Raw genomic sequence first — 23,775 nt, 5'->3', positions numbered from 1 at the left:
AAAAAATGACTTGCACATTCAATGAGTGAACTTTAATGAGATCTCCTTTCATGAACATCAACCAACTTTCTTGCATCAATCCGCTAAATATTGAATCTACATCTAAACATTTCTTGTTATTTTTCACAAGCCCCGACAACTGTTAATCGCGTTCACATCATAAATTACAAGTGCCACGTAGAAGCTATAATAATGATTTGAATCAATAAGTTAAGCGTGAAGACAAAATCTACTGTTGCTGTGGATAAAAGTAGTAGAAACCGCCGGGGTAAAATACTTGCGGGGCCTGTGTGTACGGCATGTGGTTCACAAACTGCCCCTGTTGCGGGACGTAACCTCCCGGCAACGCCTGATCCCCGTGGGAAACAACCGGTGCATAGCCCTGACTGGTGGTCATACTTCCGGAGGCCGAGTGTGGGCGCGGAGGGAGATTACTAGCGTGACTACCAGCATGAGTGTGACCACTCGCGTGGTTATGACTTCCCATCCCAATGTGCTGCGCGGGGTTAAGCCCTCGACCAGGTGACGTCATGAGCGACAGCAGATGTTGGTTTCCATGGTTACTCGCTGTCTGAAGTACCGAGGGGTGGAGGGTTTGTTTCAAGGATTGCTGTTGTTTTTTGTGTCCGAGTGGCGAGAGATGAGTATCACTGTGATGAGGAAGGATGTGGTTATGATTGTTAAACATCGGCTGTGGTTCCATTTTGCTGGGCTTCTTATTCGAAGTTATTATGGCCGGTGGAGGATCAGTCTTCACAAATCCATTTCCTGGGGTTTGAAAGTTGTTTCCACTGCACCACCTCGCACCTGAATATCATGCATAAATACTGTCAATTCAGCATTCATTGCTCAACCCAACAGCGCGTCAATTAAGTTTTCCCGGCCTTTGGAACAACAATTTACATCTATACAATAATCTACAACTCGGTCAATAACTACCATTCTGACATAATTATAGACAAATGCACCCTTGCTACAACAGTCCGGTAAGATAGCAAATTAATTCGTTCTCGAAGAGACTGCTGTGTAACGCTGGCGACAAATAGTCACAGTTTGTTCGTTAACTGAAGTTAAAATTTCTTCAGCATAGAATAAAAGCTTGAAACATCAGGTCTTCTCGATTTTCTGGGGTATTAAACTTAGCCTTATAAGTGTAATGAACCCTTTAACTCCTGAGATCTGTTTGAAAATTCTCTTTACTGTCTGAAATATAATTCTTATGATGTCAGTTTGGAGAATTTGGTATTGGATCAACTAATAATCCCCTAGTTGATATTTTATTCTATTCTAATCACTTCCATGCTTGATATTGTATTGATATTGTAAGGAGAAATTCTTCTTTGGTCACTAATGAGAGGTAAAGGGTTAAAAAAAAAAAAGAAAAATAAATTCCCCAGTAAAAATCAAACAGTCCCTTACCATGAAGTAACTTCAGACGTGGACCCTGGAAAGAGAAAAACAAACAAATATCAGAGCTTAACATGGAACTACTCAGAGGTCACCTTCGCTCACCCTTCATGCAAAGGATTCACAAAACTGAGTCTCACAAATGACATTCATATAGCTTTGTTGTTGCAAACCTTTGGTATTCCGAGATTTTCCAAATCCTCCTCTACCATCTGAGATAGCCGTGTTGCATCGATGCCATGTTCCTGTCGATAATAACGATAAAAAAACGGAAAAATTGGTATCATTAAATTAATAAAAAAATTAAACAAAATATAACAAGGAAAAGAAAAGTAAATAAGCCATACTTCAAACAAGGGTACATATTTTTCCAGACTTAGCCGCTGCAGTAGTTGATTGATCTCTGAATTGCCCACAGGGCCTTGCTGTTCCCGCCAGTTTTCCCTCATCGTCAAGCCAGGAGGGTATCCCTGTGGTAGACGCGAATACTGTTGCCAGGGATGAGCAGGAATACTATTCTCACCACCACCCGGCTGCGAAAGATCCACGCTTGAGCGTCTCGGTTGAGCAGGAAGGTTCTCATTCCAGGCAGTGGATGGTTCGCTACTGCTTAAAGACCGTGGACTCCTCCGCTTGGAATTCCACGACCGCACAGCGAAGTCGTCAACCGAGGGGCGTCCTCCCATAGAAGGGGGTGCAGACTCGGGTAGATTGTGTGCACGTGGAAGGGAGGGTGACGAAGGGGCACTGTAAGCTCCTCTGCCTGGGACCCACTGTGAGCCAGTCGGTACACCCTGATCTGACAGCGCCGTATTGATTCCTCCTTGAGCCTCCTGGGGGGTGGGTGTCATGTCCTCGAGTAACGCGGACGAATTCCATACGTTGTTACTCGGGGGTAAGTCACTGTCCATGATGGAGGAAAGCTCCTGCCGGCTACTACTTCTACTGCTACTTGTGCTGTCCGAGTTGTTCCAAGCCTGTTTATCAGGAGTACTGTCATCGCACACAACTGACAGGGATGCGGCATGCGGAGGCTGTGACGACACAGGTCCCCAAATGCCCGAGGACAGTGATTTGAAGGTTCCAGAGTCACCACGAAGGTCAGACGCCCTCAGGTTGACTGCGGCCGCATCTGATCCTGACTTCTGAGATGAAGGAGAAAACTTTTCTTTCACAGGTGAAATGAATTGATGTTCTCCTTGATAATCATGCTGCTGAAGATCAAAAGCAAAATTCAGTCTTTTCTTTGTTTAACGCTCTACACAAATGTTAATAATCGTTATTTCAACAACAACCAATACATCAGTATCTTTCTTGATGTGTCATCACACAGGGGCACGGCGCCTTCGATATTGCTAATCCTAAAGTTATACAGGACGCACATCACTTAGAAAATAAGGATCATTCCATGGAAAGTACGCACGAACGATTTTTATTCACAAGTTGCAAGGCATAAAAACAAAAAAACAAAAAAACCAACGAGTGAGCGCAGCGAACGAATGAGTTTTTTCTAATACATTGCAACGAGTGAATAAAAATCGTTCAAGCACTTTCAGTAGTATGACATTTTTATTTCATATATGCTGAGATGTTTTCTTACTGACCGACACATTTTAAAGACTAGGAAAATACATCGTTCGTCAAATCAGAGACACGAGCGATTGTACTTCACAGTGTAAATCTCAATACGTTTAAAATAAATGGCCTTTCTCGCCGATGCAAATAAATACCAGAAGCGATCAACGAGTGTGAACTCAAGTTCAAGAAAAAGACAAATTTATCAGCTGGAGAGCGTTCATTCGATAAATCACTAAACTTTCCATAGCTTCTTTAGTTTTGTTATCATCTCCTTTATTCTCATGGCTTCAATGTGTGATTCTGGTGTCATATTGAAAGGAGAAATTAGATACTAGTCACTCTAAGGGGAGTAAAGAATTAATAACTTCTCTCGACCAGACGATCATACTGCACGATCGAAGGTGATATTGTAATTCTACCTGTCCAGACCAGCTGATACTGCGAGCTCGCTCTTCGTGTTCACGGCTATCTTCACCGGTAGACCAAGGATATGACGACAGAGACCTACAAACGACGAAAGAGGCCAATCAAAACAGACAAACAAAATAGGAACCAATCAGAACTCAGAGCAAAGTACACGCTATCAATGAAAAGGGCGGGAAAACGGAGGCCATGGGTTAAACAGGATTTTCTGTATTGGTTGATTAGGTAGCGTCAATAAATTCACGAGGAAATTTAGCAACTTTATAAAAATACGAGTAATAAAAAAAACACAAAGAAAACAACCTACCCAGTGCTGAAAAGGCTGCTAGTAAAAATATTCATTCCAGGAAGCGGACCCTGTGGAGGCAAGATACAATAATCAGGTATAAAAGTACACAACTTGATTAATCTCAGAACTGAGTTTAAAATAGTCACTTCTGAAAAGGGTTATAAGAAAAAAATGAAAAAAATTACCTCTAATTTTCTACCAGAGGTGATACTGTCTGAACTTATGTCGGAGAAACCTATAAAAAAAAATAGCGAGAGCTTCTAAAACTAAGAAACCATAGTGGAGGAAAACAGAGACGAATCACATCGACAAATCGCAGGGGATAAGAAAGAGATCTTTACCTGACGATTGTGAAGCCCAAGAACTAAAGTAACTGGGCAACTTTGACTTGTTTCTCTCCCTGGGAGACTGTAATAAACCGGAAGTTGTCGCATCCCCAGACGAAGAAGAGACCCTGTTCTGTAGTAAGCTTTCCTGCTGAGAATTGAAGTCGGGAACAGCAGCTTCAGCTGAAATTGAGAAGAAAAATTTTAACAATACGACAAAAAATCCATAGACCACAGTTCATTCTTCACTCAATCATATCATCGCACATAACTTAACCGAGGTTTCAATGACAGTCTTAAACGTTAGAAACGCCTTCTACAGCAAGAAAAATCTTCTCTCGTAAAAGCAGTACCGAAAAGCTCTCAATTCAGTAATCATGCACTCGGGTTATACAGAACAACTTCAAAAGTTAGAACCACCTTGTGTAACAAAACAGATGGGAATACAAATACACGAAATGACTGATTGATAGTGTCCTTTGAATGGTGAACACTAGGCATTCAACAACAAGTTAGAACCCACTTGCGCAGACCCCCGTGGAGGTAACACTCAATAGCAATCATTTGAACGGTCACACACTAGGATTTCACCAGCAGACTTGACGTTAGAATAACAGCATAGGAAAAAACTCCAAAATACACAAAATTTAATGGTTTGATTCGCAGTCTTCGTGTTTGAAAGATATTAACTGTTTTACACCACAAAGGGATGGCTCAAAAGATGACAAAAAATTATAATATTACCATTAATATCAATAATACTAATACTACTACAAACACTAATAGCGGAGCTCACAGAGCGTAGCCTCATAATTATACAAAATAGTAGTAACCCATCAAGCCGAAAAAATTTGGATGTACAAGCGTACGACCGTGCAAAGTGCTACTGTTAACATGCGTGGTCAACTGTACCGCGGGCACGCCAACGCCACAGCTTTGTCCAGTAGTCCGGTGGTCAGTGCACTGGGCTCCGAGTCGGACGACCCGGGTTCTAGTCCTGGCCGGGGCAAGGCGTTGTGCCCTTGAGACGTGCAGGAAAAAAATGCGAGCTCCGCTTTTAGGCTTGGCTAAATCTATATATTAATAGAAATGATGATAATAGTAATTATAATTACTCTGATAAGCTGAGGTGGCCACAGAGACTTCCCCGATGACTCCAAATGGGTTTTCGGGTGTAATGTGATGATCTCGATGATTTGCAGTCGTGACAGCACTCGTGCTGATTGACACTGTTGCCACTGACGTCGATGTTGATGACGAAGAGACCTTAATGAGGGACAAACAACCGACACAAAAGCTGTTAGAGCGCTTTTGATTAAGTATGGTAGAACCAAACTAAAGCAAGGAACTTCTCACTTCTGGAGAGGAGCGCGACCTCATCACCCGTACAACGGCTAGGTTACCCGGAATTCATGACCAAGTCGCGTTTGCTTTAGTTTTGCCTCGGATTGGTTGAGAGAGAGGCGCGAATTTTCTTGACCAATCGAAGAGCGAACTCACACAAAACCAAAGCAATCCCGGATTTCATTCGAAACTTAATTAAAAATTGCGGGTAAACAACTATGAAATCTTAGACGTAAAGTTAGTCTCTTTTTCCCGAACCCTCTTAATAGTTTGTAAAAGCCACGACAGGGACTGTGCATCTTTAAAAAATTGAGCCATAAAAATTTCAAGTTCGTCATTAGTAGTCCTGTGATATTCTACTCAGATCTAACTCGTCTTTCTAATTTCCTCTTCTTATCTTTTGGCATTTTAATATCATATAAAACCCAAAGGTACAATTTTAAAGCAATTAACCAGCAGATACACTAAGCCTCTGCTTGAAAATGCCGATAAGAGCAAAGATTACAGATAAAATGGCCATTGATTCAGAAAACGCGCGCCACCTTCTCAACCAAAGAAGCACAAGCTTGAGATAATCATACAGGAACCAGGTTTCAAAGAAAGGATACCTTTTGTTCCCAGCTTTCGTGTAACGTGACGGGGTCCAGTCCCTGCATGTCACTTAAGCGGTTATTTCTGGGTTGAGCTTGAGCTTGCACACAGGACGTGCCCTGCAAATGGAAAGGTCTGTGCGGCGCTGGCATATCACCATTGTGTTTTTCTATCATCAGCCTGCCAATTGGCTCCTGCGAACTAGCCACCGTCATACTGCTACTGCCGCTCGTTGTAACCGCACTGGTACAAGCGCCCATGCTTTGAGGCGACGATTGTCTGTACGGTTTCCAAGCGGATGAAGTGGTTTGTGTAGAGTCTGCAACAACAGGCGTCGAAGTTGCAAAGATACTGGATGTTTCTGTGCCGCTCACAACCACATCTGCTGAAGCTACAACTGCATCTTCAAACACTTCTTGACTGCCGTCGCTTAGCTCTGGTGAACTTTTCGTTCCTTCGCTGGGTTTGTCGTTCCTGTTAGGAGCGGTCGGCTTCGCTGCTGGTGCCTGTACAGCCATATTGTTAGCCTGTTCAATGGTAGGCCATTCAGATGAAGATGATGATGAAGGAATCGCAGCATAGTTGCCTCGAACAGGAGCTGGAGAAGTGCTGGTTTGTGTCCTGTCTGAGGATGACATTGCGTTAGATGTGGTCGCCGTAGACACAGAGGATGTCGTTTGTCCAATTGTACTGGGCGTGTTTAACGCTTGTGTGACAAGGAACTTCGCTCTTTGGACAGCTTTATTGGACCCCTGCAAAACAACAGATAACTTTAATCCTTAACCCTTAAACTCGTAAGATCTGAATTGTAATTCTCCCTTCTAGTTGCTTTACTGGAAGATAATTGGTTGAGGGAATTTTGTGTTCGATCAACATTACAGCTTCAAGCAGATACTTTTTTAGATTCCTACAACCAGTTTGCTAGGTAACGTATTGAAATTGCAAGGAGAAGCTGCATGTCAATCCCTTCTATACCTTGATGGTGATAACTCTGTCCGTTGGATTCTTTGGTTCTGGTTTTCCAATCGTTATTTGTGCACCCGATTCTTCCTAAAATGGTACAAAGTAAACAAACATAAGTACATCAAGGCACAAATCAATAAATAAATGACTAAAAAATCTCAAAACGACTGGCTTCTAGTTGGTTCAGAGCGTTAAATAATTTTGTTTTTAACTGATTAATTGGAGTAATTCGCGAGGAAAAGCATTAATAAGATAATAAGCAATAAAAAGAATAGTTCTCTGTTGCTTTCTAATGCATAACGGATGACGATCCAAATCGGACAGATCAGGATACGTACTGTTATGGAGTTGATTTTGCTCCCTCCACGACCAATGACACGCCCACATATTGCATTGGGAGCTGTCAGTTGATACATTACTGTCCTGTAATTGAAAAGAAAAAACCACATTGAAGCAACCAAAAAAACAATAAAAATTTCAGTGAAAACTTTCTCCTCCTTTTGGTTTCAAAAGAGAAAACGATTGTCAAATTTTCGGAAGCCGTAGATGAGAGGCTGAGAGGTTCAAAGACTACCTAAGAGGGAATGATATACAATGTTGGACCTCAAATAGTTGAGGAGAACTTGTGAAATCTAAGTAAAGTCTTTAAGGATACACCGACATGACCTACAACACGAACACAATAACTGATGGTTTGTTTTACCGACACAGCTAAATTCGCAATGTCCTCAACAAATATTAAAAACTTACTTCGAGTTTGTACTCCTTGTGACTTCTTTCCAATTATCCTCACCTCTCCCTAGCTGGGAGTGCTGTTGTTTTGACCTTGGTGAATGTACTGAGAGTGAGAAGAAAAAACAAAAACTTGTCAATTGTGCACTTGTTAAGAAGAAAAGGAAAAAGAAATCGAGGAAGTAAAATTAACTTCTGCTTAGAAAACATTAAGAGGCAAAAGTCTTGGCTCGCTTCAATCTTTTCCAACCTGGTTGTATCGTAGCTTGTCCCCCTCACCCTCACCCTTCCCACCCTAGTACAATTTTTCTCATCGTGCCCAGCACTTTGGCGACCAAGTGTGGGGAATTTGACTCTTGGTAGGAGAAGAAAAACAAGAACCGACCTGAATTGAAGTGACTCACCTGGTTTATGTTCCCGTTCTCCTTCAGAAGGTGTTGTTTTGTTGCTACCACTTGATGAATGTCCTGCAGCGAGTGTACCCTTTGTAGAAGTCCTACTGTCAGTGACTGGGGAGGTCGTTGGTGTATTATTGTCAACAGCATTTGTGGTGTCTTTCCCTCTTCGAACAAATGTCTGAGTTGCATCGGAAGACTTTTTAGCCGTTGCCGCTCCACTGACGCTAGAATCCTTTGAATTGGACGATTTGTCACCCACAGAAGATGTATTTCCGACATTTTGCTGCTTGCTGTACGAGTTCTTTTTAGGACTGCTCGCAGAGCTATTCGCCTTTTCGGATGATTCTTTCTTCGACGACGGCTTTTCAGCCTTGGTTTGCTGTTTCACGTCTGGTTTCACACAATTCACCGTCACTGACTGTGTTACCTCGCTGGTTGTTTTAGTCTTCAACTCAATTTTCTGCGTCTTTACAGAGTCCGCTTTGTCGCTGTTCGAAGGAATGATTTTCTTTTTAGTGATCTTGGCAGGTTCATCGCTTTTCTTTCTAGAATTTTTATCTGGCAAAGTGTTATTCTTCAACTCTGTTTCTTTCCCTGCACTCTGACTTCGAGCACGGCCCTTTTGATGAGGGCAAAGAGAGTTCTGCAGCGTCGACACATCCCCTGTGCTGCTGAGAGGTCTTTTAGGCTTTGCATGCCCGCTATCAAGGGTAGATCTCTTATTACTGGGACAAATCTTGAGTTTATTTCTATCATCATCAGCAATCTGTCTATTTTTCAAAGCGTCTTGTGCGAGGAGGTATTCTTTCTCATCTGTTTTCATTTCCTGGTGGTTATTTTCAGTAAGTAGTTCTTCAGAGCACGGCTCTCGTGTGGTATCCACAACATCACCCACGTTATCCTCTTGATCGTGGTCGAAGTCATCCGCCATCTCTTGCGGTCTGTTCTCAAGCGGTAAGTCCTCGCCCACTTGTACTCCACACAATGTTTCGCTGTCTTTGGCTGCTTTCTTTCTTTTCCTCTTGTCTCTTCGTTTTGCTGCTGCCTTCTTCTTCCTGATGTCTTCTTTCTCTTTCTCGTGTTCGAGTTCCTTAAAAAAAAATACAAGACTCCATCTATAAACATTGGGCTGCAGCTAAAAATCTCGGCACAAGACCTACAAATGGTCGATATAAGAGCTCTGTACAGATATGTTGGGTTGTTTGAGCTGAGGAAAAATACCTCTAAGTAAACAACAAAGTATAAAGTTCTATGGTAAGTAGTAAACACGATGAGAAAAAAAAAAACAGCACTAACCCTCAAAAAGATCTCTGTATTCCTCTGTACTTTCTGTTCCCTTGCCTTCTTTGCCTAAACGAGAATTATACAAAGAACTTAACCAAACAATATCAAAGACCCTGCATCCAGTGACTATACTGGTAACACAACGCCTCATGTCGTAGTGTCGTAAAAAGTAAACAGTTAATCAAAATAACCAAAGATTGAAAAAAAAAAAGGTTGAACAAAAGTAAAGAACGAGAAGTCAAAGAAAGAGTAAAATCAAGCATACCGCCAGGAGCCTGGGAGGGAGCAATTTTCGATTGAGTGTCGAAAGTACTCCGGGATTGCTTTGTTGCTACGCTCTGTGATTGGTTCAGAAAACTCTCATCAATCTCAACCAATAAGATGCTAGACTAAGACCAATCACGCCGTGGTCGCTCGCGTTTTCGCGCGCTTTAGACAGTTTGGTTTTTACTTCGAGTTCTCATTGGCTCCTAATAGGTATCTTCCTTTCTTCTAATTGGCTGTTGTGATAAGCTTGGTTTTGGTTTTACGATACTCAGTGGACAAGCGCTCCAAGGATCAACGACAAGTCGCGATTAGTTGCGATTTCGCATCTGATTTGTTGAGAAGTTGGAGCGGGTCTTCCTGCCCGACCCAAAAGCGGTGAAGGAAAAACCACTGTAATCTAAGATTATTTTTGACATTTAATTAACGTGGACTCTAAAGGAGTTACTGCACTCTCTTTGCAACTGACCTTGGTGACCAAGTCGTAGCACTTTGTTCTTCCAAGCATCATGTCGTCATGTTTTTCTTTATCGTCCACAGGTGCGACGAGACACTTTTGGCACTGATCTTCAGACGGAAGATGATTGACAACATTCAGTAACCACTCCACAACCTATAGGTGAAAAGTCGAAAGGTACTTTAGGTTTATATTAAACTTGGTCCTTTCGGGATCCAAAACCAAGTGATAACCGCCCTTCATAGGGCTAACAGATTCTTGTGTACGCACGCAAAGGTTAATTTTCATTCAATGCAATTGTTTTCTTTTCCCAGACTCACACTGAACAAAATGTCGACTTCCAAAAGCACAAAGCTTCAACAGAAATTCAAAAAGGTTCGTGTTACCGAGAGTTGAGAACATTTGACCGAAAACTTGAGAAAAACAGTGTTAAATGTATTTATATTTAAGAAGTGAACGGAGAAGTTCAGTGAAAACCAAGACATGTTTTAAAGGAGCGTGCAATTTCATCGATAGAAGTGAACAAAAGTTCTCAGAATTCTGCGATACACTTTAACGCAAACAGAAAGCTTGTATGAAATTTAAATTGCTTGTAACTATTTCACCCCTCTATCAAATGCTTGTTGCTTGTAGGAAAATGCGAGACTTCTTTCCGTTTTTCCACATTTACGGTGTACCTTCTGTTTGCTCAAGCTCTTGAGGCGAATGAGATTATACTCCTCTACACAGAAAAAAGGTCCTACTTAACTTGGTGAGTATTAAAGGAATCACAGCGACAAAAAAACGTGTGATAGAAATTTGAACAAATTGTGCACGCTGGCACCATAAAAAAATATAAATAAATAATAAAAATAATAATAATAATAACAACAAACCTCCACATGTCCATTCTTCATGGACGCAACAAGAGGAGTGTTGTTTCGGGAGTCAGTAGCCTGCAACCAAGGAAGTACAAGATTAATATTGCAATTTAAGATGAATCGTTGATTTGTAACTGTAACATTATTGGACAATTTTGTAAAATAATCCCTCTCCTGCGCGAGATATCCAGAACGGTATTTAAACAATATGAACAATAAAAAATCCCACAATGGCTCTCAAACTTTTCGATCTTGAATGCAGTTTGTTAACCCCAAAGCTGCTGTGTCATTCTTCATTTAAACATTGACTTCACCCTTAAACTCCCAAGTTCTCATTAGTAATTCTCCTTACTTTCTGCCATACAGTTCTCATGATGTTAGTAAGGAGAATTCGGTATTGGATCAACTAATAATCCTCTAACTGATATTTTCTTTATTCTCATCACTTGCCTGCTTGATATTGTATTGACACTGTAAGAAGAAATTCTCTCTTGGTCAATCATGACAGTTAAAGGGTTAAACATTGACCTAACATGCTTCTATTCAAGTTTTAATTTGTCACCTCTGTATCTGCTCCTTTCTCAAGAAGCTGTACACCGATTTCTAAATGACCTTCTTTACAAGCCAGATGGAATGGAGTACAGCCTTTCTTGGTGTGACACTCAACATTTGCATTCCTAAAGGGATGGAAAGAAGACAAGAAAATAAGCTGAGATTTCTGGGAGAAACCTCTCAAAACTACTTGTATGATAGTCACCTGCATTTCAACTTCAGTGCAAAATGTGTACAATGAACAAAAAATCCCTTACAAGTGAAGTATTTTATTTTGAATCCAGTGTCAGATACTATCTAGTGCAACAAGTTCATTGAGTTTGACCTCTTGTGCAACCCAGGATTTTACATCATTCACTGGATTTTAAAATGATTGAAATTATTTCACCAAACATGGCCTAATTTGTTGGACACAAAATTGACCACTGATACACATTTTACAAGGGCATATGTATAGGTGCTAAAAATATATAACACAATGGACAGAAACACTGAAGTGTGTTTGTGGAAAATGTTCAATTTTCTTCCTGCACCTTTCAAGGAATTTGAAGATATCGTGTTTAATTTTAACAATGACAATATTTAAAGAACTTCAAGACTACACATACACCTTAAAGTTTGCAACAAATCTTTTTAATGCTTCACAAAGCACAAGAAAGGTGAGGAAGTATTCTCTACACATGTTTTACAAATAGGGCAGAGAATTGTGATTATTTGGAAGTCCACACCATATTATTGGAATAACAGATCAGTTGCCTGCATATAATCCAGCTCACTCCCTTCAGATTCCTCCTAAATTTTCACTTCTTTGACCCAGTTTTCACAAAAAGGAGAAGCTGTTTTACAATAGCTCTGAAAATTTTTCAGCAGGAATAATCAATGTGATTAAAAACAACTGCAACCTTGACTAACCTGCTTAGTAACAGGGAGACAAGCTCAACGTGACCTTTCTCCCCTGCTAGAGTCAGTGGGTTTTCCCTGCAGGTAAATAAATAACAATTAAAAATTGCAATGTAAATTAAGAAAAATTGAATTTCAGCTGTGGAAAATCTAGGAAGTAGCTTCACTCAATTAGAGGGCTTAAAGATAGCATTCATGGTAAATAAAAATTGAAATTCTTGCTATCTACTTCAATTATTTAGACACTGAAGTTCGAGTGAAGTAATATGACAGTAGTCATTTTGAACTGGAAGGGACAGTAAGTCCTCACCTGACTATGAGTAGTCCCTCTTTAAAGACAAGGTCTGTCACATGAGTCAAAAAAATCATTTAAAAAACATCTTGATCCCAGCACAAATATAGTTTTTTTTTTACTCTTGCAATGCACCTTGCCAAAAAGCAGGGACCACTCATAGTCTAGTCCTTACAGCCTACTCAGCTGAGATTTCTCATTCCACCTTTTAACCAACTAAAAATATCCATGCATGAGGGTAATGTGAGAGTAGTGTCTTGTCTACAGAACAGACAGATTCCACATCCTGCAAATCAGCTTCTGCATCTTTAAAACCTACACTGTACCTGCTGTTTGGGAATGGTGCATTCACACTGGCTCCATAATCCAACAACAGTTCTACCACATCTACATGATTTTCACGACATGCCTAGAAAGAAAAAGAGAGAATGTTGTTAGGTTAACCTTTTTCTTTTCAATAGCATGCATTGTGAACTGTTTGTCTCAAACATTCCGCCTTACCTGGAACAGTGGGGTGATACCAGTTTTTGTTCGGCAGTCTCTATTTGCAACATTTTCAAGAAGAAGTTCTGCAACATCTCTGTGACCTAAGGAAAATGAGAAGCAAAACAAAAACCATTTATAAAAATGATCCCTTAAGTGCAAATGATAGAATGCAAATAGTCTGTCTTTAGTGCATGTGAGCAGTGATACCTTGGGCTAAATTACAAGCCCCTCACAGAGAATGAATTGAAAGCACAAAACCTTGCTTGATACAGGTAAGCATTGCAACAATTGTACACTGATAGCATTTATCTGTTCCTGTGCAGACAGGGGTCAATGAAATTCCCAAGTAGGATGGAGTCACTTGGGCCATAATTTTAAAGAAATATAAATAAATATCAACTAGGATTTCCACGGGCGTGGTGGAAATTAAAATTGAAACATCTCAGCAGAAGAGGTGGGGAACTAATTCAAATTTTATTGCTCACTGCTTCTGCCACTGAGATAATTGTAGCATTTCCACTTAAATCCAGTGTCAGATACTATCTAGTGCAACAGGTTCATTGAGTTTGAACTCTCGTGCAACCCAGAATTTTACATCATTCACTGGATTACAAGATTACAGTTACAGTACATGTAAGTCTTGTTGTCAATCACACAATCTATGCTCTTCACAAGCAAAAGTTTTCACCATGTTGAACAACCAGAAGCTCTCAGTACAGTTTTTCAAGGAATTCATGTATTATCAAAAATTTTCTGTACCCATTTTTTAGGATCAAGTCAAAATTGTAATTTTAAAATACTTAATCCCTAAAAAATGCAATCAATTCTGCAAACTCATAGTAATAAAAAATCTTTGGTGCTACAAAAATGACAGTTTGAATTAACAAGCTACATGTAAATGCACAAACCTTTCCAGCAGGCCATAAATAGAGGACTTTGACCATAGTTGTCAGGAAGTTCTACATCAGCACCATGAGCAAGAAGCTGTTCTGCCACAGCCACGTGCCCCTCCCTGAGAATTTAACCCCAATATCAGTACTGAATATGAGATTTGCTTTTTCGCAATGGAAATAAAACAAATCTTGATTTTCAAGGCAAGGAAAGATAGAGTAGCTAAAAAGGAGAATCACTTATTGGACATTGGGAATGAAAGGTTTAAGCATGAGCAAACCTTGTAGCCTCCATAAGAGGTGTACAGCCAGTTTTAGTTTGATGATCAACCTTGGAGTTGTGTTTGAGAAGTAGATTGACAACATCGACATGACCTGCAAGGCGAACAAAGGCATAAGCATTTCCAAAATTTGAAAGGATTCCTTGCAGGGGTAAATTATGTATCACAAACTTGTGATATTTTAGTCCCTATTTTTGTTGTTGTTTGCTTGGCTCTGAATTTTTATCACACTGTCTACTTTACTTTGCAGGAACTTTTGCATCAATGTCAGTATTTGAGCAACTGCACACTTACCCCTCTCCTTACCCTAACTACAGTCAACTGATAAAAAGTTAGGGTTAATGTTGGGTTAGAGGAGGAATTAACCTGAGGTTCTCATTGGGCCGGCCAAGGATAAGTTTTGTTCTCTGTTGATAAGAGACATTTTAGCATGGCTTCCCACATTACATTTCAACCCAGTGCAAATTGCTGACTAAAACTACAAGGTGACTAAAGTACAAGGTGTGACCCTTGAGTCCAAATTGAAATTTTTGTAATTGTCAGACACATTATAGCATAGAGGTCATCTTGATCCCAAAATGATCAGGATTCAATGTCCCTTCTCCCTTCCCTTTTTCAATAGTCCTGATCGTCCAAAAAAAATTGGAAGGCCATGGTTGTTCAATTGTACTCAAATCTCTCAGATCTCACATGATTTGCTGGCTGGGAACTTACCATAAACACACACAAGAAACACTATAACAAGCTTCTTCTGACATGAATACCTTTCCAGCAGGCCAGAGTGAGAGGTGTATCATCATTGCTCCCTGAAGGTGTGTTTATTTCCGCTCCTTTGTTCAGCAAAAGACGAGTGGTTTCTACATGGCCCTCCCTGGAAAAGGGAATTTTATTACATTAAGGTTGCGAATGAAAAAAAAGTTTTTATTTGTTCAACTTGGAGTCTTAATTGAACTTATTTCATACATTCAAAGATGTATCCTTTACAACAGTGTTTATAACAATACCTTGAGGCTAGCATCAAAGGGGTACAACCCGCCTTATTGCGATGCTCAATGTTTGACTTATGTTCCAAAAGAAGTTCCACCACATTAGTATGACCTATGAATATGAGAGCAAATAATTCAAGATGTTTCCCTCAGACTAAGACACTCAAAGCTTACATCAGTGCCTATACAAGCCATGTTTACCCTCAGCCTCCAGAATTTTACTATGATTTTCATAGCATGGAGTGATTTAAAGTGTACCCACCATATGCTGGAGACTACTTCGAGTGGACACACATCCCTTCTCCATTGTAAGATAAAGTAATAATACTCTTACACCAGAAATGCAATAAGTGATTTTATGTGCCTGTACAATTTATCATCATCATCATCCTCCATGGAAGACTCGGTAGCCTAGTGGTCCATGCACTAGACTCCAGGTTGAGAGGTCCAGGTTCGAGACCTGGCCTGGTCAATGTGTTGTGTTCTTGTGCAAACACTCCATTTTTACAGTGAGTCTCTCTGCCCAGGAGTATAAATGGGTATCAGTAAATAGTCAGGGAAGCCTGATGAAATGCTGAGGGGTAAACCTTGCGATGGACTGGCATCCATCCAGGAGGGGAGTAGTAATCCTTCTTGTCACTTCATGCTATGGAAACTGGGACAAGCTCTGGCTGAATGGGCCACTTGGCTCAAGTACAGACTTAACCATCATCATCACTTTTATCATTTAGGGAACTCCCAGCATTCCATTAACATTACCTTTCCAGCAAGCCAATGTAAGTGGGATATTATTTTCACTTCCAGAGGGGACATTAACTTCAGCATTGCTATCAAGAATCAACTTGGCCACTGAATAGTGACCCTCCCTGTAGAAAAATGCAGAATGCATATTCAAATGTTTAGTTCTCACTGATGACGACCTATTGAATTTTGCTAAAGCTCACTGTTGCTATTACTGAGATATTTAACAGATTTTATTTAAATGGCACTTCATATCATAGAAAGTGTTAATTAAGCTGATGACTGGACAAAAGTTTTTGTTTTAAATCTACATGCTTGTTTCTATATATTATTCATTGAATGTAAATGTCAAAGAGTGTGGAATTGAATTCTTCATCTTGTTCTTCGATGCCATTAAATTAACAAGTAACTGACCCAGAAAAAAATTTGTCTATTATTACGTTAATTAAGTTGTGCTTGAGTGGAACAGCATTCATGATCTTATGGATTTTAGAGTAGGATCTTTGATTTATGATGACTTAATTTTGTAGTGAGCTTCAGAGATAAAAAAAATGGGAGAAACTCAAATGCTTAGACTACCTTGACCAAATACAGTAGTTTGACATCTAACTTGAAACAACTTTCTTTAACAAATAAACACATTCTACCACATTTGTCTGAGAGCATTTTTCTAGCAAAAGCACTTGTCTACATGTAGTAGTGGCTGGTCTGCTCTCAAACATTTTCACTGATTTAAAAATTTTTGTCAAAATGGCCATACCAGGCTACCTTTATACCACAACTTTTATCAAGAAACAGTCCTTCAAGCTTTTTTTGCCTCAATGATTAAAATGATTAAAAAACCTTTTAGCTTCTAAATTTGCAGCAAAACTCTTCAATATAAACACACAAGTCACAGTCAGATCTTTCCAAGTTCACTTTAAAAGATGTCCAATACTCTGAAGAAAGATGATTTTAATTCAGAGGCTTTGAAATGATTCTAACTTGACTAAAAAGAATCTGACTGAGAAAGAAGCTTAAGAGTATCATTAGTTGTAATAAAACAAATGTTAATGCATGGAAAGCTCATGCAAATTTCAATGATATTGCATGTCTTAAGGGTAAACATATATAAACAAATCATTATACCTTAGTGACGCAAGAAACAATGATTGTTTACAGAAATAAAATAATGCTGAAAACCACCAATAAGGAAATTTAATCAAAGATCAAATGGTCAGAAGTATAGGGATTGGAAAATTCACCAATTCCAAATCATTAAGTAAAAAATTTCAACCACAGAAAACTCAAGTACTAACAATGTCAAGTACCAATAGGAAATGCAAAGTTGTAAGACTGGATTCACTTATTATTTTTCTTAGAAGGATTAAAATAGTACTGTTGCTATGGTAGATAAAGAGTACATTACTAATTCATAAACACAAAAGTCCAATAAGTAAAACTGCATAATCTTTACTATGTTTACTTTTGATCCAAAGAGGATTCAAAGAATCATTACAAACAAAATTTTTTTCCACTGCTATGAAACATTTCCTAGTATATTCACAGAACTTTGTTATGTTTCCACATTCAACTGCACAGGACATGTACAGTATACTTAACAGTTATTGGGCCAATTCTATCAAAAAAATTGGCAAGCAATCCTTGAGATTTTTAAAGCACTCTCAACTGAATCAACTTAAATTATGTCTTAAACATAGCTATGTTGTAAAACTTGAGCAAGTCATTTGCAGTTTTTGTCTATTGAGAAAGAGGGAGTGAATCTGTAACAAGCCAAAACACAAAGCAAACTGGTCTGAAACCAGATACAAATAAAGTGGGTAAGTTTTGAAGGAAACTGTAGTGCAACATCAGTGAGAGAAATAACAAGATAATTCAGTTTTATCAGCTAAGTTGATAATATAAACTGGCCACCTTAAAGAGGTTGTAAAACTGACATTTCCAACATTAGCCCTTCAAATTTGTTTAGAATTAGTTAAATCATATGTGGCAATACTCTATCTGTCACAGCTCAAAAATTTACAATTTTTTTTTTCAATTCTGACCTTAAATTGTGGTAAGCAACAACACATACAAGTTTACAAAAATGGCACAACTAATAGTAATTATTTCTGTTAAATTAAGGTTCTCCTGTAATTTTAAGGGAATCAAATTGATTGTGAAGCTCACAAGTAAAGATTTTCACTCAGAATACCAGTATGATGAGGAAACTATCTAAAGTTTTGATTTAGCATAAAATTGCAAAATTTGAACAAACAATGCATGGTAAGCAAACCAACTATTGGTTGACTTTAAAATACAAGATTGATTTCTTTAATAAAAAATCACATCCTTTAAATTCAATCTTGAAATTTAAAAAAGAATTCATCAGAATGATCATTTTAAATAATCACAAAAAAAATTGCTTATGAGCTGCACCAAAAGTAAGAGATATCAATGCTTTAAATACGGTAGATATTCACATAAAAAAATATTGACTTAATAATATAAAACCTTCCATTGTTTGAATTTACAAGAGAGAATTGATGGTTTTAGTTATTAAATAGATGGTTAAACCTTAGAGAGCCAATCTTGTCCAGTTCACTAATAAATGACAAAAAAAAATCACAAAAGATGTTCACGAACAATACTATGTATCCTTGTCAGTGAATTTGAAAAAATAAGAAAAAAATTATTCCAGTGAACCTTACCCAAAATGATCAATTTAGTATAAGATTTTCTATGTGATATATCATGAATTTCTGTAAAACAAAAATTCTTCACACCGGACACTAAATACCGCAAAATTCATGTAATGGTATAAATTTCCAGCAACATATGAGATTTGATGATGTCAGTTTGTGCTTTCTATTTTGGGAAAGTGTCTATTTAACACATCAAAAACAAACAAGATATTACCGAGTTGTGAGATGCACAAAAAGCAATGCGAAACAAGCATTACTATAAACAAGTGTAAAACAGACTGCTTTCTGACAGATTCACCGTCTGAATGACAGAATAAAGACATACAGCCAAAAGTAACCAGTATAATTCAACATCAAAGAAAACAGGTGCTGACAGAATCCTACACTTCCTGCCAACCCAAAAATAAGGAGACTAAGAGAAAAAAACACCACTAATGGAATATTGAAATTAAAACCAGCTGAACTATAGAAAAAGCCAAACATTAGTGTTACAAAACGATGAGTAAAATTACTGGGAATTATTTTTTCATTCAAAGAAATGCACACCTTCCCAACAAAAATTTTGTCACTCTCATCATTGATAAAAGCTTCACAAATTATAACAGGAAAACCATTTCAGAAATTGATCTCTGGATCAGATGTTGATTAAGTAAAAAAACGGTGAAGGTTTTTCCTTGAACTTAGTTGAGTACAAAATCATTCTAGAACTATAACTGTAGACAAAATGTATCTCTGAAGAAAGGATTCCTCAATAAAGCTTCATCTCATATATCCACATCATTTTCCAACTGAAAAATTATTTGAATGCTCTGATCATAACAGAATCAAGGAAGTAGAGCCTGGCTGTCAAAATTGAAAAAGAACATTTATCAAGCGATCACTTCTCTTTTCCATAATCTTTTCTTTTTTCACGTTTTTGTGCATCTCCATCCTTTGTAATATAGCTTTCCACATTATTGACATAGAGTGCAGAGAAATATTCAAAATTCAGCTATCAGTTTTGGACATAAGCTATTGTGCCCTGTCTACTAGAAACTTAGCAAAACTTACGAACGCTTTTTGCTGACTGAATGGAACACAAGGAGCAAACAGACGTGAATTATCAAGGTTGACAATACAATGCTAAAAGATCCTCAATAAGGAATATGGACTTGCTTGCCACTGGCAAGAGGTAAGGGGTTTGAGTTTAGTCTTGAAGATGTTTGACGTCATCATGTTGGATTAGACTATAGACAATGGGGAAATGTGGCCAACATGTTAAATTGAAGATGATATCAATGATTCTGTTTTGAAAAAAAAAGAGGAAATTTAAAACTTATACATGTGGGGACATACTTACTCACAAAAACTCTCCTCACTCTACCTTGCCTTTAACCGTAACCTCACTTTAACTTTACCATAGACCACTCATTTTCCACTGAACATTATGAAGGCATTGTACACTAATTTTCTTATTTTATAGAGGCAAATATCAAGGGTTGCATACCGTGCCGCCAGCATAAGTGGGGTACAGCCATCCTTAGTGCGATGCTCGATATTGGAATTAAACTCCAGCAGAAGTTTAACTACATCATGGTGACCCTTCCAACAAGCACTTGTCAGTGGAATATCATTATTACTTCCACTTGGTACATTGACCTTTGCCTTCCTTTCGAGTAACTTGCGTGCAACATCAGTATGTCCTCCAAGAGCAGCAAACATAAGAGGAGTGAACCCTTCCTTGGTACGGTGCTCAATGTTGGCATTTCTCTCCAGAAGCAGCTCAACAACATCACAGTGCCCCTTCCAACATGCAAAGGTAAGGGGGCTATCCTTATTGCTATCTGACTCAACATTGATCTTGGCTCCATGATCAAGCAACATGGCAGCTACTTTCACATGACCAGCCAAAGCTGCAAACATCAGAGCTGTACAACCATCTTTAGTTCGGTGTTCAACATCAGACGTCCTTTCTAGCAGCAACTCCACGATGGCCTCGTTGCCAAGGGTGCAAGCCCAAGTGAGGGCACTGTCAGAAGTGGTCTCCGTGGGGGCATCAATGTTGGCGTTGTGGTCCAACAAATAACGTGCCACATCGACGTGTCCCTGACTGCACGCCTCCAACAAAGGTGTATTCCCCGCCTTGTTTCGATAGTCAACATGGGCTCCGCTTTCCAACAACAACTCCACGATGTCGAGTTTGCCTTGCCGACATGCCAAACTCATCATTTCATCCAAGCTCACGTCCGCCTCGGCGACAGAACGGAACACGGGGTCCGTTTCGTCAATAAGCCCAGGTTCAATACCTTCATCGTTCTCTTCGTCGCCAGAACTCATCGTCCACATGAAACGTTATGCGAGATTTCGACAAAACGTAATAACTTGCCTTGAGAAAGTGAGCACCAATGGAGATTTAGTTTCGACTCGGTAATTTCATTGTGGCCCTGAGAAGTTTATGGAAAAAAACACATGTCAGGGAAACAATGAGCCTCTAACTGAAGATGAAGACTGAAAATCGAGATTAGGAAGTAAAGCTCCCTTCTCCTTTTTTTCTACGTGTACTTTTCAATTCCCCTTCTCCTAAGTACAGTTGTGTTTAAATTATGAACAGAGCCTCGACTACCATACAACTTAATAATTCAAGAATAAAATTGAAACTCCCCTACCTTGTTAAAATCTAGCGGCCAAACGCTGCCAATTATAAGGCCGTTTGATGTGGTGATTCACAGTTAAATGAAGGCTCCCTCATCCAAGGAAGTGTGGAGGTCTTTTTCCCGTCAAAACCACTTTCTACCTTTCACAAATTGTTCGTTCTCTCTGACCGGTGCAGCGCGCAGGATCGGGGAACAACACATGCACATGCTTAGTGACCGCGCCATCTGCCTCAGTGCAGTGTCAGAATTACTTTCTCCAAGAAGTCTAGAAAATCGACTGCTTTTCGTAGAAAACAAGAGGGCGTAAAACATATGTCAAAAATAGATTTACTCATCCAGGGTTTGACTAAAATTCTCCTTTTTAAAAGGATCCAGTGTCACGAACTCTAGTTTTGTTCAAACGACCTTTTCTAGGATTCTCTAGAATCGTCTAATCCGTGTTGATTAGACGACCAAGGCTGAAATATTTCAATTGTATTTACTGTTTATTTTAAAATAGGGGTCATCTTTTGACAAATAGCTCTCATTCGTGAGATGGAAACAATATTACAAGGACAATATATTCAGTCGGTCTCATATAACCCTCAAATTCCTAAAAGTGACAAACATAAAAGTTCCTCTTACAATTTTACTACGTCACCTGGCAAACAGGTAACAAGAATCAAAAATTCAATATTGTCAGCCAGTGGGCCTCGCTTGTCATATCAAAATATTCTCTTCGATTCTGTCTGCCATATAATTCTTATGATGTTAATTAAGAGCTCGAGTTTGGTAATATTATCCTAACTGATATTATTCTATGTTCTCATCACTTTTCTGCTTGGTATTTTTATGATACTGTAAGGAGAAATTTTTCCTTGGTCACTCATGGGAGTTAATTTAAGGATTAACACGGAAATGTTTAGAAAACAGAAGCGAGAGTTACAATTAAGACATTAGAATTTTGGTTCAGGGACTAACAAAAACGTATTGAGTTATATGACAACTACTATCTTAAATTCGAGAAAAAAGCCAAAATCACAATAGCAAGGCCGCATCTAATATCGAGGAAGACGAGAGAATAAACCATTAGAGAGTAAAAATTAATAATGACAAGTGTTATTTAAAATATTTGATTCTCTGGCTATCCTTCCGTCGCCAGGGGTGGACGATGTCATCTCTCACGGAGTGGAGGGGGTCCTAATTTCGTGCAATATTAAAAACCTTAGAGTCAAAAGTGCCAGATCATCTTCCCCCTAAGTAGCTCACTTCTTATTATAAAGCTATCCTTAAATTTATTAAGTAAATTCTGTAAGCCTCGTAGTAACTACTGGGATGAGGTGTGTTCGGCTGGTTGAAGGTAATCTGATAAAGAACATTTGTCGTTGACAGCAAACTGAAGTGGAAGTCAGCAAGGGAGTCGCTCTTATGATGACTTCCGCTCATGTCGTCGAAACGTCAGTCAATGTCTCCGACAGTAATCTTTTGCAAACTGTCCTCACCAGGGCAATCGCGAGTTTGAATAGCGGTCGTTGGTCGTGGGTACAAGTCGTGGGCAGTGGGTGTGGGTACAAGCCGTGTCGGTAATAGTTAACAATTAATTAGTTAATAGTTCGTATCCAGTTCATATCAGGGGAGGCGCGGTGGCGGATCGGGTGGTCCGGGTTCGAGCCCTGGCCGGGGTCATTGTGTTGTGTTCTTAGGCAAGACACTTTACTCTCACAGTGCTTCTCTTCACCCAGGTGTTCAAATGCAAATGCAAATATGCTGGGGGTAACCCTGCGATGGACTAACATCCCATCCAGGGGGGAGTAACAATATTCCCAGCCGCTTCATGCTAAGAAAACCGGAGTTAAGCACCGGCCCCATGTATCACTTGGGTCTGTATAAAGGCTTTACTAGTTCGTATCCAATAATAATAATATCAACAGTACCTCTACTAATAATTAATTAATATCATTATTATAGAGGGGAACGGTTTTTTTTTTCGTTAAACGTGATTTGGTTACATAGCCGTGAACGGTGAATTGCCTTTTTTATGGAAATTGCGAAACGACTGTTTTGTTTTGTTTTGTTTTTTTTTTTTCGCGAAACGTGACTTGAACCGTTATTTTTTCTCTTCCTTTAAAAAAAATTTCCAGTAAGCGTCTCAAAACAAGACTACGTGTAGAAACATGACTATGATTAGCTAATCATCATTCTGGGCCCCAGGCCTCTTTATTCCAACTGGTAATTTAACACCTTTTATCTTCGTTTCGTGAAATGGCCATTTCATATTGCGTGAAACGTGAATGGCCGTTTTATTTTTCGCGAAAAGTGATCTAAGACCCCCCCTCTTTATCACCCTCAACTACAATGTAAACATGACATAATGTTTACAAATTAAACAACCCTCCTCCAACTGTCAGGAGCCAGTTACAGGCTCCTGTCAACCG

At 39.1% G+C, this 23,775-nt stretch overlaps 1 protein-coding gene across 2 annotated transcripts; it reads right to left on the bottom strand.

Annotated features, from left to right (window-relative positions):
- Window positions 1-17: 17 nt before the first annotated feature.
- On the bottom strand, window positions 18-21,526 carry LOC131776322 (uncharacterized). Of its 2 annotated transcripts, none has more exons than XM_059092485.2 (28): window positions 21,374-21,526; window positions 20,215-21,151; window positions 16,063-16,169; window positions 15,322-15,415; window positions 15,082-15,188; window positions 14,318-14,411; window positions 14,055-14,158; window positions 13,162-13,247; window positions 12,987-13,069; window positions 12,381-12,446; window positions 11,479-11,593; window positions 10,932-10,991; window positions 10,069-10,212; window positions 9,348-9,401; window positions 8,058-9,141; window positions 7,672-7,759; window positions 7,260-7,344; window positions 6,934-7,008; window positions 5,976-6,710; window positions 5,139-5,289; window positions 4,039-4,206; window positions 3,883-3,932; window positions 3,716-3,765; window positions 3,405-3,489; window positions 1,755-2,621; window positions 1,581-1,652; window positions 1,420-1,444; window positions 18-807 (listed from the first exon to the last, which is right to left on the bottom strand). In XM_059092485.2, exons 2-28 carry the CDS (start codon window positions 21,051-21,053, stop codon window positions 230-232), a joined length of 6,066 nt encoding a protein of 2,021 aa, XP_058948468.2. In that variant the 5' UTR covers window positions 21,054-21,151; window positions 21,374-21,526; the 3' UTR covers window positions 18-229. The 2 variants fall into 2 exon arrangements, with proteins under 2 accessions (XP_058948468.2, XP_058948469.2); XM_059092486.2 differs by having other exon boundaries at window positions 1,755-2,618.
- Between the last annotated feature and the right edge of the window lie 2,249 nt (window positions 21,527-23,775).

The sequence above is a fragment of the Pocillopora verrucosa genome, chromosome 6 (assembly GCF_036669915.1).
Source record: "Pocillopora verrucosa isolate sample1 chromosome 6, ASM3666991v2, whole genome shotgun sequence".
NCBI classification, from domain to species: Eukaryota; Metazoa; Cnidaria; class Anthozoa; order Scleractinia; family Pocilloporidae; genus Pocillopora; species Pocillopora verrucosa.
The sequence above is the reverse complement of the archived record's forward strand: the minus strand, read 5'-3'. Positions and strand labels throughout refer to the sequence as shown.

Bases quoted from the DNA above. Each gene is read 5' to 3' on its own strand.
- LOC131776322 (XM_059092485.2), bottom strand. From the start codon at position 21,053: ATGTGGACGATGAGTTCTGGCGACGAAGAGAACGATGAAGGTATTGAA. The intron at 11,594-12,380 runs GTTAGTCAAGGT...CCATCCCTTTAG, and splicing joins GTCTCCCTGTTACTAAGCAG to GAATGCAAATGTTGAGTGTC. The intron at 10,213-10,931 runs GTTTGTTGTTAT...TTTCACCTATAG, and splicing joins TGAAGAATGGACATGTGGAG to GTTGTGGAGTGGTTACTGAA.